A 16,574-nucleotide genomic window follows, 5' to 3' on the forward strand; every position below is an offset into this window, starting at 1 on the left:
GTCTTTTTTTAAAATAACAAAAATGTTATAATTACCTCCTCTGTGCAGTTGGTTTTGCACAGAGCAGCCCCGATCCTCCTATTCTTGGGTCCCTCATCGCTGTTCCTGGCCCCTCCCTCCTGATGGGGGCACCCGAACCAAGTCACAGTTCCGTGTGTCCATTCAGACAATGGAGCCCCGGCCCTGCCTCTCTCTCCCCTGATTGGCTAACTGACTTTGATTGACAGCCACGGGAGCCAATGGCTCCACTGCTGTGTCTCAGCCAATCAGGAGAAGAGTTCCTGATGGCTAAGACACTCGTGGACATCGCTGGAGAGAGATGGGGCTCAGGTAAGTAATTAGGGGGTTGCTGGGAGGCTGCTACACACAGAAGGTTTTTTTATCTTAATGCATAGAATGGGGATATTTATTATAGCAAAAAGTACAAAATGTTGTGTTTCTTTCAAAATTGTCACTCTTTTCTTGTTTATAGCGCAAAAAATTAAAACCACAGAGATGATCAAATATCACCAAAAGAAAACTCTATTTGATGGAAAAAAAGGACGTTTTTTGTTTGGGTATAACGTCGCACGATCGCGCAATTGTCAATTAAAGAAATGCAGTGCCATATCGCAAAAAATGGTCTGGTCATTGAGCAGCCAAATCTTCCGGGGCTAGCGTGGTTAAGGAGATTCACCTTCTCTAGTTGTCCTGTTTACCATTATTAGAAAAATTGGAAATTGTGGAGGCAGTATGGACTTTCATGGTACGGTATAGACTTACACAATAGAGTTACAAAATTATTAATTTATTATAAAAAAATTAAATGTTAAAAACATAAGCAGGTATATACTAAACACAGGATGCTACTCATTATAGGCACCCAATTCTCTGACGCAATCTGGGAAAGGAAAGATCAAACAGATTCCGCAATAGATTCAACAGAAACAATTCTACAGTTGCAAACTACATGTTTTGCGGTGGCCCGCTTCCTCAGAAGTATACTTGTCAGAGAATGATCTACAAGAAATATGAAATAAGCCAACATGTACAAAAATAATAAGATAACAGAGCTAGAACGGGTCACCAACCAACATAGTGAGACGTCATATATCTGACCTAAAATATACATAGAAACCGTAGTATACCCCCCTAGAACAACCCCAGTAGCATAGATAAGGCCCAATAGGAATGCAATTATAGGAGCGAAAAGACTCACCCAGCACCAAGATACTTGGTCACAAAAGCCGTGAAGGCAATCTCCCAGGCGAGTGTGGGAACCAGGTAAAATAAAGATGTGCAAAACACTATTTCAAAAAAAGAAAAAAGGATATATATGGAGAGGGGGCAATGTACCATATTCAAACTACTTCCCAAAATTGGGTGTTCCTAGGGCAGTAATGAGATTACCTCTCAACCACACCCATTATAATAATCAATAGCAGAACATTTCCATATATAGAAAATGACATAAAAACAAGGAACAAAGGAAGAAGGGGGTGTATACACACCTATAACATCTATACAGAAGTATAAAGCAAGGCAGGGAGTATGAATTGTCCAGGAGGGCACTGTGTTCCAAGGTAGATGGTTGTTGCCTAGGATCAGCACAGGAGTTCTATATGGGGTAAACAACACACACCGACGAGCAAGCGTTGTTACAGCGCCAATTTTACATGTCATATGCATCAGAGCCATCCAATGTATGACCACAAAAACACTCACCCATTCAAGGATATAAACATAGAAGGAACCAAAATTTCTTTGTTTTAAGGTCGCAGATAAAGTAACCCAAAGCCACTGACTCCAGCAGGAGCCCAGTAGTCAATAGATACAGGTGTGAGAACCATCAGGCAACATCTTCAAATCAGGACAGGTCCAGCAAGGTAACCTAAATTAAACCAGCATACCCATTAAACACACCAGTAGATAGTTGTATATGAGTATTACATCAAAGGCTGAAGTCGGGGTTAACACTGACCAGTCAGACCACTCCAACGGACGTCTCCACCGCTAGGACGTCTCCACCGTCATGCAGACTGCCACAGAGCAGGTTTAGGGAGACCAGCTCCCACTATATACAGCCACACACACACCTGATTCCTATCCGGATGACGATCACAGAAAAGCGCAGAGGCACCGCAGGATGATGTCACCAGACACGATCCCGGACTGCGTATGTGTGCGTACACCACCAAAGGCCCCTTGGTGTGATGAAAACAGAAAGGCAGCCATCCACCCATCCTAAACAAGGAATGCCATCCAGGGGCGCCTTTTAGTGGACAGCCCAAGGATGTCAATAGGAAGGGAGATCACACACTCGCCCGGGAAGATTAGACACCCAGCACAGAGGGGCCGACAATGTAACTACCCTGCTCCTATTTTAAAGGGTCTCATCCAGCACCAGGAAAACAAACCAACCAAAACACAAAACACCAAAAAGAAATGAAACGAAACAGGGGGAGGCAAAACTCATATTATTACATACTAATTTAACATTAAATCAACAAATAGACAAATACATTTAGGAATAATTCAATCACAAAGTGCCAAAGTACATTTGTTTTTCATGTCTCAATTCCTTGAATTACATTGTTCAGATAAAGACACCACAACACTGGATCCACTGAAAAAAGAAGGAAAGGGAAAAGAGAAAAGGGGGGGAGGGGGCGAATAAAATTGATCTTTTACAAAAAGGGTTTGTATGAATTGATCTCGTTGATTCCTGGAGGGTTGACAGCAGAAAGTTTCTCTATCCAATACGTCTCGGATCTCAAAGTGGTGTCATCCCAATCACCCCCTCTGGGATGGGGAGTACAACCTCAAGCACAAAGAAAGAAACCAGAGTATTATTAAATCTGTGATGAAGACCTATGTGTCTGGTAACGGGTGTAAGGTTTTTTTTCACTGCCAGAATAATATAGGTAATACCTCATCCTCTGCCCGTTTGCAAGTAGTTTTGCCTACATAAAAAGCATGACATTGGCACGTCATTAAATAGATGACACCACGAGTGGTACAATCTGCATAGTGTCGTGATTGTGCCACTGGCCATTAGGCAGATAGATGCCATTGCCCTCAGCAATCCAAGGGCAGCGGCTACATCTGACACAACGATAAGTCCCCCTAGAAGGACGAGGAGAAACATCAGATTTGATATGATAATGGCTACTGGTGAGGGTGTCTCGCAGAGAAACTGCTCGCCTAAACACTAGCTCCAGGGTGGAGCGTACATACTTAGATAAACTATAGTCCTTGGCCAATAAATGCCAGTGGTTTGAGATGGATAGATGTAAGGATTGTTCATGGGCAGAGAAATGGGTTATGAACTTGACTGTATTCATCTCAGTTTTGGGGGCACTTTTAAACAAAAGTTCAGATCTGGGTCTGGTCCCGGCTTTGTTAAAGGCTTTTCTTAACAGGGTTTTAGAATAGCCTCTATCAAGTAGTCTCAGTCGTAAAAGACTAGATTGGTAAAAAAAAAAAGTCCTCATCCGAAGAAGAATTCCTGAGAAGGTGCAAATATTGCGCATAAGGTATGCTTCTGATCAATTGGGCAGGGTGCGAACTAGAGGCATGTAGGATGGTATTGCCAGTCTAGGCTTGCGATAAAGATTGGTTACAATGTAGCCATTCTCATCAACAATAATTGAAAGATCCAAAAAAGCAATTTTTTGGGTACTAAAGGTATGTGTAAATCTCAAGTTGAAATCATTTATATCTAGAGTGTCTTTTTTTTAAATAGTATTTTACACATCTTTATTTTACCTGGTTCCCGTACTCGCCCGGGAGATTGCCTTCACAGGCTTTGTGACGCCTAAGTATCTGGGTGCCGGCTATTTGGGTGAGTTTTTTCGCTCTTATGCCCCGTACACACGGTCGGATTTTCTGATGGACAATGTCCGATCGGAGCGTGTTGTCGGAAATTCCGACCGTGTGTGGGCTCCATCGGACATTTTCCATCGGATTTTCCGACACACAAAGTTTGAGAGCAGGCTATAAAATATTCCGACAACAAAATCCGATCACGTCAATTCCGACCGTGTGTGGCCTGTTCCGACGCACAAAGTGCCACGCATGCTCAGAAGAAATTCCGAGACGGAACAGCTCGGTCGGGTAAAATTAGCGTTCGGAATGGATACAGCACTTTTGTCAGGCTGCAATGTTAAAAATGGTTTAATACAGCGCACTCTCTTCTTCTTTATAATATGAGAAGAATGAAGTAGTTTTGCTGCTCATATTCACACAGACTTCTCTCAAACTTATTTCTTTACTATTTATCGGGATTCCCTCAATATATTTGGATTTGTCACATCTGAAAAAATATATATATATTTTTTTTTAAAGGCAGTTTTTTTATTTATTTTAGGTTTGTATTTTTTCCAAGGCCGATCTTTGTTTTATTTTATTTTTAGTTTTACTCCAGAATATTTTTGTGTGTTTTTTGTGTGTCAAGTTACCACAACACCATTATTATCTTGTATTATTTAATCTCAAGGAGATTGTTTGGTGTTGGTGTCCCTTGTTAATTTCACATAGTATTTTTGAAATGTACCTGAATCCTCACAAACAAACTGTCCTTTTTGAAGGAAAAAACATATAGGCAAGTATAATTGAAACAAAAAATCCTTTATTAAGGGCTCAGAACCAAACAAAGATTGCCTTCACAGGCTTTGTGACGCCTAAGTATCTGGGTGTCGGCTATTTGGGTGAGTTTTTTCGCTCTTATGCCCTGTACACACGGTCGGATTTTCCGATGGACAATGTCCGATCGGAGCGTGTTGTCGGAGCGTGTTGTCAGAAAAGAGGGAGGCAACACTGGATAAACAGCAGAAATTAGCGAAGCCTTGGACCCCCAGGGCAGACATCAATTCTTTAACATCAAAATTGGTGGCCTGAGGAGTCCATATGTAAGGAAGTGCAGTCTGGTCCAGAAGTCCTCGAGATCCGGAAAGCAGCAGATGACATCTGTGTCCCCAGGCTGTGGTACCACAAGAGGCTGCATCTTTTGCCAGACCAGACTGGATCCAGGGTCATCACTTTCTGGTCTTCCTTCCACGCTTCATTCCCGGCTGTGGCTCTGCTGTTGGAGATGTGGCAGGAGGAGGAGTAGGACCTGGAGGAGGAGGAGGAGGACTAGTAGGACCTGGAGGAGGAGGAGGAGAAATAGAAGGACCTGGAGGAGGAGGACCATGTGTGAGGTCACAAATGTGGGTATCAAATGTTAGTTGGGCCCTCAGCCCCTTATTGAGAGCTTTCAACATTAATGACTCACACATGAGTTGTTGGCCCTCCTCCATCCGCTGCATTTTACAGGCAATTACGGCAGCAAAGTCCTCCTCCACAGTGTGTGGTGCTCCCAGGGCCTCTGTAGCCTTCCAAAAGAGGCCTATGGCAGCCTCCTCTAGGGTACTCCTCTTCCTGCCACTTTCTCTTTGCAGGTGTAGGGGAGGGACCTGCATATCAGGCAGCCTGCTCGGCCCGGCCACCTCCCGGCTGAGACTTCCCTGTGTATGAAAAAGGGACATGGTTTTAGTTTTTGCATTATCAATCACAATCATAAATTAGTACTCCAAACTAACATCTAGTTAACATCATTTATTGTACAACCTGAACTATTTAGAGGAATGCTATACCTGGCTCAAGCTGGGCTCCTCCACATGTTGCTGCCTGGAAGGCCCAGGTTGGGCGTCAGAAGCCTCAGCTGGGGGGGAAGGAAGCATGGAAGGAAGACTGGAGAGTGCTGGCCTGGGTTCAGTCTGGCCTGCCAGAAAATGCAGCCTATCATAGTACCACATCCTGGGGACATAGATGTCATCTGCTGCTCCGGATCTCTGCGAATCCTGGACTTTCTTGCGCTCCCTTAGATATGTGCTCCTCAGGCCACCAATTAGGATCCTCAAATAGGTGATGTCTGCCGTGGGGATCACCTGCTTCACAATTTCCAACAATTGATCCAGTGCTGCCTTCCTCTTTGTTTGGTTCTTATAATGTGGGTGGTTGATTTACCACAGACAAGGCAGCTCCCTGAACATGTCAATGAAGATTGCCATGAAGTCGGTATCGTTCAAGATATCCATTTTCACTGCAAGACACAACACAAGACAAACCCTAATGTCAGGCAAAACTCTCCTAATCTTGTTACAATATGGGCCTCAATGTAGAAGCAGTATGGGCCCAAGTTTGGCTCTTACCTTCCTTATCACGATTGGCGCCTCCGATACTCCTTCGTCCGCTCACAGATCATACGTACTACGCACGCGTGTTACGCTTTATACACACTGCGCGTGCGTGTAACTCCGCCCGCCCCTGACGTTCTTTCTAGTCTATTCCCCGCCCCTTTTCGTTCGGCGCAGTGGGCGAAGAGCACATGGCGGAGTCAGAGCAGGTGCGTGCTAATTATAGCAACGAGGAGGAGGAAAGCCCGGATCCGGAAACGTCCCGATCCAGAAGGAGACGATTTAAGGCCACAAATATGTCCTTTGGGGAGATATTGGAGATGGTGGACATCCTGAAGAAGGCTGACTATGACGGGAAGTATGGACCTTACCCCAACCCCAATATAAGAAAGGCCAAGATCATGGTGAAAGTGGTCAAAAGTCTGCACCGGAATTTCGGGGTACGACGATCGAAAGATCAGCTCAGGAAGCGGTGGTCGGACCTGAAATTAAGAGAGCCCGAGCAGTACAGAAAGATCCGGAGAGTGCTGCAAAAGAGTAAGTAGTTGTGCTGTGTTCCTATTCTTTTTGTCTTTATTACATTCATGCTGCTCCATATGCTTTTCTTAAGTGTTGTACAGTTTAAAATGGCAACTTTAATGTTCATGGGCCCATTATTCGTTCGTATCAAACATTTTTCTTTCGGACTATAAAACACTATTGTTTAGGCCATATGCATTTGCCAACATTTTTTAGGGCCTACTTGTATGAAAAATATTTGGTTGTGTAGATGGGTTTGTTACTAGAATGAAATGCAAACTAGATTCTGTGTAAGGAGAGGATACTCAGCAGCTGTTTAGACATCTGGACGCTGGAGCACTATTGTGGGACACAAGAACACCCTTTTTATTAGGGGGCCTACACAGGTGCTCCAGTGTATACTATAGGGGGGTCTCCATCTGTGAAGCTTGTACAAAACAGGTAAAGTATTGAAGCTTGACAAAGGACAATAAAAATGCTACATCTTGGAACTCTGCCCAAATAGACAATTGTACCCCACTTCCAAGCAATGTTTCATCTTTAGATTTCAGCCATCAAATATCTGTGTGCTAATTATACCATTTTTGTTTTACATAGGGGAGAAAAGACTCGGAGGACACCCCTCATCCGCGGAGACCACAGACCTCCCACCTCTGGAAGAAGGGGAAATACCCCCAAGCTGAGCAGGAGAAGGAAGAAGATGTGGTGGAAATTGACACCACAACAGGTGAGTGTCTGCGACCACAGACTCAGGTAAGAGATGGATGCCGGCAGATTTTTGATACCTGTTTTTGTTTGGTTTCTCTCTTTTTAGGTGATCGTGATGTTGTGGATCGAGATCCTTTCACATCAGAAAGTGCCCAGATCCTGATCGGGGAGATCATGGGGTGTAATTTAGAATTGGAAAACCTCAAGAAAAAAATCAATGATGTTATTCAAAAAAATAATAACATCATTGATGTTTTGGGGCGAATTTAAAACCCCTCAAAATCACTTTGTTTTTTTGTGTGCTACAATCTTAAAAATTGTTTTAGCGATGTTTCAAAAAGCCAAATTTGGAGAATGCACACAGTGTGCCAACATATGCTATCTGCCATCACTGGAGATCAATGGACGCGTTTTGGGGGTGCAACCCCTTCCTCAATAATAAAGTAGCTGTGAGGAAGGGGTTGCTCCCCAAAACACATCCCTTGATCCCCCGTAATGGCAGCTAGCACATGTTGACATTCGTAAATTGGTGTGCATCTTCCAAATTTGGCTTTTCAAGGGGTGAGTTCACCCCATCTGAACGCAATATCAAACAGTTCCTAAATACTCATGTCTGATATTGCCTTCAAGTTTTACCATATGTGAACTTTGTAAGTTCAAGATTTTTGTCTTTCTTGTTGGTTTTACACATGCCTGTTTTATCTTAAATGGACATTTCTATTTTTGATAATGCCACCCCAAAAATTGTTATACAACAAACATGTTGGTTTGTTTTAAAAACCTTTTCTAAATGCACATGTGATTGTGCAGGTATTAAAAAGATTGTTATCAAGAATGTGTGGATTATTGTCTCAATGCTACAACACTTTTGTGGTGATGTAATTGCTGTTTTCTGTGAAAATGGGGGTTATTTCCTAAGGGCAAATCCTCTTTGCACTACAAGTGCAGTTTCAGTGCAGTTTCAAGTGCACTTGTAGTGCAAAGTGTCTATGCCTTTAGTAAATAACACCCAACAGTGCTTTGTATAAGGTTACACAATCACGCCATTTTCAGGACTCCCCACATTGCTGTCAGGGTCAGCTAAAACAAACACAAGCAGTAAATGTCACCAAAGATTTGCTTTTTTTTTTTATTTGATAAAGGCTTCACAAATTGTCTCGCATATTGATGGCCCCCCTACCCGCAAAGAACTCAAGGTATTTTAACCGGACATCACGGGCACTCAGGGAGGGCAAGCCAGGACGGCCACTTTCAAGCGCCGTCAGGGTTGTTTCATGTAGAATTCCGTGCTCAGGCCCAACTGAGCCAGCATAGTTGGCAGAATGTGGGCGTAAAAAGTTATGTAGAACACAGCACGCCAGGATTAGATGATTAAGTTTATACTTCGCCATATGGATGGGTGTCAGAAATAGGCAGAACCGGCTGGCCATGATTCCAAATGTGCTCTCCACCACTCTTCTGGCTCTGGCCAGCCGGTAATTAAAAACCCTCTGTTCCGGGGTGAGGGTCCTCATCAGGAATGGCCGCATAAGATGGTCCCCCAGCGCAAATGCTTCATCCGCAACGAAGACGAATTGGAGTCCTTCCACATTGTCTTCTGGAGGTGGCAAGTCCAAGCTTCCATTCTGGAGATGCCTGTAAAACTCCGTCTGATGACTCCACCATCGGACATCCGGCCATTCTTCCCCACGTCCACATACAGGAAGTCGTAATTAGCCGACACCACCGCCAACATCACAATACTATTGAACCCTTTGTAATTATAATAGTACGACCCCGAGTTGTGTGGTGGGATGATGTGGATGTGTTTCCCATCAATTGCCCCTCCGCAGTTAGGAAAGTCCCACCGCTGGGCAAAGTGGGAGGCCACAGTCTGCCATTCCTGTGGCGTGGAAGGAAACTGTTTAGGAAAACAAAAAAAAAATTACAATTTTTGCACATAAACATGGCAAGCAGATTAGACACAAACATTCTTGGCCAACCTCCAGATAACATTTATTAAGGGGAATTTTACAATACCAAAGTATAAGGTACACCTATCATATTCCCCCCCCCCCATCTCATGGGCCATTTCTAACATTATAGGGGGGGAATATTGGACAGGTAACCCTCTCCACTTCTTTGAGAGATGAATGCCTAAATACAGGGTATTACTTGGAACAGCCCCTCCTTAGTTACATTATTGGCAGCCCACTGGACAGGTAAGAAGTGTCCTAATATAAAGATATAAACACACACTGTACACATTTGAGAACATTTGGACATTCTGCTATAACCTATCAAGATAATAATAGGATACAAAAACTTTAAACATTACCATTTGAAAGTATACAGGCAGGCCCTTGCACTACATGCTTTGAGGAATTCATCCATACATCTGACCACAAAAGAGATGGGTATAGTGTGTATGGGTTTGGCAAAGTCACCAGATTGATGATTGAGGATAGATAGAGAATTGGGATCAGCTGACTTAGCAGTTGGGGGGAGGGAGGGTTAATAAAAATGATTTGGGGACACCACAAAAAAAAGCCTCTGCCACTCTGCCTGAATTTAAAGCACAAATCACATTTCAAAACATTTTAGGGGGTGTTTGGGGTAAAGCACTACTATGGAGCTGATAAAATACATTGTTAAGTGACTACATGCGGTGAATATAGGGGCTGGAGAGCATGCTGGGGAGGTAAGTGAAGGCAAATATGTATGAAGGACAAAAAAATAATTACATAAAAATCCAGCATGCATGAGAACAAAGGGGACATTCACAGCATATTCCAATCATGGTAATTAGGGAATGAGGAGAGAAATACAATATATTAGCAAACATTATATACAATAAAATGTAATATTAAAGGATACAAATCTTACCTTCATATACTCCTTCTGCAGGACCTGGAAGATGGCAGAATAGGTCTCTGGGATAATGATACCCAGAGCCTGGGGGGGAGATGCCTGTCGAGAACTTCAAGTCCTGCAGACTTCTCCCTGTCGCCAAGTACCGCAGGGTAGCGACGAGCCTCTGCTCCGCAGTGATGGCTTGCCTCATGCAGGTATCCTACCTGCTGATATAGGGGGTCAGCAAAGCCAACAGACGGTGAAATACGGGGTCCGTCATCCTGAGAAAGTTCCTGAAATTATCAGGATTATTCTCACGGATCTCACGGAGCAAAGGCATATGAGAGAACTGGTCACGCTGAAGCAACCAATTCTTGGTCCATGAACTCCTCCCCACCCTGTTCATGGACTGGACTTGTGTCAAGGTCAGGACCCCAAAACCGAGCCCCCGCACAGCACTAACTCTACGAGGAGTACGTATACGCAACATGGCTAGAAAACGGTCGGCTGCTCAGAACGAAGTAAAAGAACGCACTGAAGAACAGCAAGGCCTGTGAAGAGCGACCTGAAAAACAGTAACGAACGAACAAGAACACAATGACTAATCCAAGTCATGCGTAGCTTGCTTGCACGCACTGAAGAGCAGATACAAACCCACAAGCACAAACTGAACCGCAGAAAACGATCTGAAAGCCACGAGTCTGAAAAAGCGCGAATCGTCTCTCACCAAACTTTTACTAACACGAGATTAGCAAAAGGAGCTCAAAGGGTGCCGCGCTTGGTTCTGAACTGGCCTTTTCTAGTCTCGTCGGACGTGGTTGACGTCACCGCGTTGTTGGCGATCGGAAATTCCGACAACTTTGTGCGACCGTGTGTACGCAAAACAAGCTTGAGCCAACATCCGTCGGAAAAAATCCTAGGATTTTGTTGTCGGAATGTCCGATCAATGTCCGACCGTGTGTACGGGGCATTATAATTGCATTCATTTTGGGCCTTATCTATGCTACTGGGGTTGTTCTAGGGGGGGTATACTATGGTTTCTATGTATATTTTAGGTCACAGGTATATGACGTCTCACTATGTTGGTTGGTGACCTGTTCTATCTCTGTTATCTTATTATTTTTGTACATGTTGGCTTATTTAATATATTTTTCTTGTAGGTCATTCTTTGACAAGTATACTGCTGAGTAAACGGGCCACCGCAAAACATGTCGAGTTTGCAACTGGAGAATTGTTTCAGTTTAATCTATTGCGGAATCTGTTTTAACTTTCCTTTCCCAGATTGTGTTAGAGAATTGGGTGCCTCTAATGAGTAGCATCCTCTGTTTAGTATATACCTGCTTATGTGTTTAACATTTAAATTTTGTATAATAAATTTATATTTTTCTAACTCTATTGTGTAAGTCTATACTGTACCATGAAAGTCCATACTACCTCCACAATTTCCGATATTTCTATTCCGTTTTAGGACGAAGGTACTATTAATTTCTCTATCAAGTAACATTCCATATACTATGTTTACCATTATTATTGAAAGTGAAAGTAAAAGAAAATGCCAAATTTTGGGTTGTCCCCAGAAAAGTATTAGAGGGGAAATCTTCCAATGGGAACACTAGTTCTGATGATCTTGGGGTCCGCAAGGTATTCCCTTAATTTGCAGGGATTTCCTCTCACTTCCTGTTTGGTTATTGGACAAAAAGTGAAGGAAAATCTCTGCAATGAGGCACAAATGGTGAAAAAAAGTCTGACAGGGGTTTTAACCCTCCTTTGTTTTATCCAAAATAAAACAAAAGGTTTTTCCCATAGTTCTACTTTAAGATACTTAATCTACCATCTAAACCAGTCTCACTCCTCCCTTCTTGACACGGCTACTTTTCACAGCACCTCTTACCCTACCTGCCAACATGTGGCTGGTTGTCCCTCGGTGGCTCTCACACCACCCATCCCCTTTTCTTTCTTTTCCACTTAGGAACCCCTGACTCTTTTTTTAATACTCTGATTGAGCACCCCTTCCTTCATCTTCTATTACAACCTTACTACTGTTCCGATGTCCCCTATATATTTAAAAACAGACATACAGTATACTGTCCATGAGACACTCAACTTCTGTCGCCCAAGCCACCTTTAAATTTTACAAATAAGTCTCTTCCAAGTGCATTATAATACATCTGTCAATATAATTAAACTGTATCTCTGTCGGATGACTGTGCTCTTTTTTTGTTAATTAATGTGCATTGTATTGAAGTATTTGGCTTCTATGGCTCATTACTTCATTACTTGACTGTGTGCTCACTGGAATAAATAAAGAATTAAAAAAAAAAGAAAATACTATATTTATCGGCGTATAACATGCACAGGCATATAACACGCATCTTAACTTTAAGGGGGAAGTTTCAGGGGAAAAAAAATTAAATAAAAGGACTTTGAAGCAAAATAAGGGTCAGTGCCCATCAATGCAGCCTCACCAGTCCCCATCGATGCAGCCTGATCCAAGCCCATCTGCAGCCTCTAATATGCCCATCATTGCTGCAGCCTGTTTAGTGCCCATCTGCAGCCTCTAATATGCCCATCATTGCACCCTGTTTAGAGTACATCTGTAGCCTCTAACGTGCCTATCTGCAGCCTCTAATGTGCCCATTGTTGCAGCCTGTTTAGTGCCCATCTGCAGCCTCTAATATGCTCATCATTGCAGCCTGTTTAGAGTACATCTGTAGCCCCTAACATGCCCATCATTGCAGCCTGTTTAGTGCCCATCTGCAGTCTCTAATGTGCCCATTATTGCAGCCTGCTTAGTGCCCATCTGCAGCCTCCAACATGCCCATCATTGCAGCCTGTTTAGTGCCCATCTGCAGCCTCTAACATGCCCATCATTGCAGCCTGTTTAGTGCCCTTCTGCAGCTTCTAACATGCCCATCATTGCAGCCTGCTTAATGTCCATCTACAGCCTCACCTTTGCCGATCATTGCAGCCACGCCAGTGCTGGATTACACAGATCCGCGATCTTGATCTGCGATCCTGTGTACCCAGCGCTCAGTCACTCACAGTCCCGCCCAGCTCATATGATAGACAGAACAGTGGTCCAATGCCAGGGGGGTGGGACTGAGTGTGACTGAGCGCTGGGTACACAGGAGATCGCGGCTGTGTGTAATCTGGTGGCGCTCGTCCCCTCCTTCCACTCCGAGGCAGCAGGAATTAGTGTATAACACGCACACACGATTACCCCCTGATTTTCAGGGGGAAAAAGTCTGTTTTATATGCCGATAAATACGGTAAATAAATGGTATTGCAGCGCACCAGAATGCAAAATTAGCATTTTTGGACTGATCACCTCACTAGGCAACACAGACTGTTATCAATAAAAGAAGATACATGCTTAAAGCTATAGTTACATGAGCAGATTTTGGGAATGGCTGTCATTGTTTTAATTACCCTGTATCCTCTCCCTAGGTACCAGGTATTGGTCTTCTGCCTTATCTACATACTGCCTCTGCTAGTAATAGGGTGTGCTTACACTTTTATTGGCATGACCTTGTGGGCCAGTGAAATCCCTGGAGATTCTTCAGACCGCTACCATGAGCAGGTGGTAGCCAAACGCAAGGTGGGTAATATTCTCAGCTGATAACCAAGACTAAATATTTCTTTACAATAAGTGTTATAAAAGTGGACAGATGTGTGAAATCTGGGGGAAAAATAGTTCTCAATGATAACCAGATTTCAGATTTCATTTTCTCAATACTGACTTGAGAATGAAATGTTCTTTGTTCTGGGGGAAGTACAATGAGACTGCGTTGCAGGTACTGGGGGAGATTTACTAAAAATGGAGCACTCAGAATCTTGTGCAGCTGTGCATAGTCACCAATAAGCTTCCATCTTCAGCTTGTTCAGCTTTGACAATGAAACATGGAAGCTGATTTCTGTGCAGAGCTGCACCTAATTTTGCACTCTCCAGTTTTAGTAAATCAATTCCCCTGTTTATTACACTCTGGTGACTCTGGGACTCTGACACGCTCCAAGCTGATTTACAAAAAATTGGAGCAACAGTGAAACAAATTCTTTAGCAACCTTCAGATTTAAAGCTGAACTCTGTGCAGATATAAAAGAGCACAAAAAACACTTTATCAGTACCAAATGGAGACACAAATTTTAAATATTATCATTTGTATTGATATCAGTGTATAAAACATATTGGCCTAGATGGCCCAAAAACAATCACAATTTAGGTTTCCCATGTGGCACGGAATTTACAAAATTGTTGCACTAAATTGTGATTGTTTTAGGGCTATCTGGCCCACTTTGTTTTATACACTTATATCAATAAAAATTATAATATTTTAAATCTGTGCCTCCATTTGGTACTGGTAAAGATATAAAAGACACAAATCAATGCAGCTCTGCTTTCATTATAACATTGTCAAATATATATTTTTTTTGTTTACAAACTTTTATTTGAAGAAAAATTGTGGTACAACAAATAGACAATATACAGTATAAAGAGAAATGTATACATCATATCCAAATGTAAAATGATAAAATATATGTCATACATGTGTTATTTCAATACTTCTGGTGCAAAAGGGAAAACGTTAATATATCAAAGAACTACAATAATGTAATGAAAAATAGTTTTAGTACAAATAGTTGATATGTTATATTACGATAGAATAATCTGTGATCAACTTAGTGGTCCATCAAATTAAATAAAATATCACCACGAATGAACCAAGGATTCCATTTTTTTGTTATAAAATTGCATAGTATCATACAGTGATATTCCATCAAATGTATTTTTAAATACAAGCAGGATAAATATCTGAATTGGACTTGGCTATCAGTCTGGTGCAGTCCCTATAAAGCAGAGTTCATTGTGCTGTATTGTTCTTCTGCTAACAAGGGATATGCCGATAGGAGGAGAGATCAGCATGACAAATAGATGAGCTCATCAGCACGTTGCTTCTCTTTTCACTGCCAAGTCTCAGAATGGGTGAGGGACAAGATTTGTAGGTATTACTTAACTTCAGCAGCTGTGCAGAAGAGCTATGCAAATCTCAGAATTGGATAGACAGATGTACAAATCCTTTTGGCAGATGAACTAGCTAAGCTCCCATATACTGTATGTGTTTCATCTGCATATGTATGTATCTGTTTGAGCTCAGCTTGTTATTGGTTATTGTGGGCAACTGCCTCACGTTTGCTCCAGTTTCTGTGACCAAGCTTTTGCAAATAGCCACCCTTTATGTATTAGAAATTGTTCTAGTACAAAATATCTCTGCAGCCAGCTTTTTCTAGAGTCTACACAGGTATATTGGCATTTTGCATTCTCACAGTATTCATCCATGAGAGACGCAAGGGCGATCAGTTTGTTTTTTAAAGCACGTGATTAGAGCCAGAGGCTATAATAAACCTCTAAAAAGGGTGGGCTCGGGGCGCAGAGCACTGGGCTCATAGCCCACCCAGTTGTATGACCATAGCGAATAATTATTCGCTATTGTAACATTGATTCTCCTCCCGGCCAATCAGGAAGCGGGTCCTGAGTAAGGATTGTGCAACACTAAACCTTTTAATGCTGATTATTACTAATTGTCACATTTTGTGTCCTGCAGGTGGTGAAGATGATGATCGTGGTAGTTTGCACTTTTGCAATTTGCTGGCTGCCATTTCATATTTTCTTCTTGCTACAGACACTTCATGAAATGACTCAGAAATTCTACCAGCAGTTTTACCTGGCCATTATGTGGCTCGCCATGAGCTCCACCATGTACAACCCCATCATTTATTGTTGTTTGAATGACAGGTGAGTGCGGCATGTATAACATCCATAGCGCCTTATCAGCAAAACTTCTGTTATCTATAGCACTGCAACAACAGTCAGAGCCTAGCCAACATCAGTTTCGAAGTCAGCCTGTGCACAACACTTTATCATAGAAGCAATTAAGATATACATGAAATGTTTCACTTCAGTGCAAAGTAGACATTGTCCCTTAAAAACAGGGAAAGCCAAGAGATAAGAAAAAGTTAAAATACAAAGTTTGTCTTTTTTTTAAAGAAGATGCAAAGAGGTCCCAGTTTTTGTCTTTTTTGCTGTTTTCCACTGTTATATATATATATATATATATATATATATATATATATATATATGTATGTGTGTAGTAGTGCTTATGCCCGCAGAAGCCACTTAATATGACAGGTTCTCTTTTCTGCTATGACTCTGAAGACACCACAGTGTCTTCTAAAGCATATAACTTCAGTGTTCACCCATCACCAGGTGAATTGCATGCTCACCTCCCAACATAAGGTTACTCGCTCACCTCTTTAATAATTGCCACCGTATGTCATCCAGAACCAGCTCCTCGGTCCCTC

At 42.4% G+C, this 16,574-nt stretch overlaps 1 protein-coding gene across 2 annotated transcripts in view; it reads left to right on the forward strand.

Moving 5' to 3' along the window:
* TACR1 (tachykinin receptor 1) overlaps nt 1–16,574 on the forward strand; it is a 425,921-nt gene that overhangs the window by 383,521 nt on the left and 25,826 nt on the right. For both annotated transcript variants that reach the window (XM_073621978.1, XM_073621977.1), the window contains exons 3-4: nt 13,665–13,815; nt 15,818–16,008. In XM_073621978.1, the coding sequence (XP_073478079.1) occupies nt 13,665–13,815; nt 15,818–16,008 (342 nt within the window). The remainder of the gene's footprint in view (nt 1–13,664; nt 13,816–15,817; nt 16,009–16,574) is intronic.

This window comes from Aquarana catesbeiana, linkage group LG03, assembly GCF_042186555.1.
Source record: "Aquarana catesbeiana isolate 2022-GZ linkage group LG03, ASM4218655v1, whole genome shotgun sequence".
In the NCBI taxonomy this organism is placed as follows: Eukaryota; Metazoa; Chordata; class Amphibia; order Anura; family Ranidae; genus Aquarana; species Aquarana catesbeiana.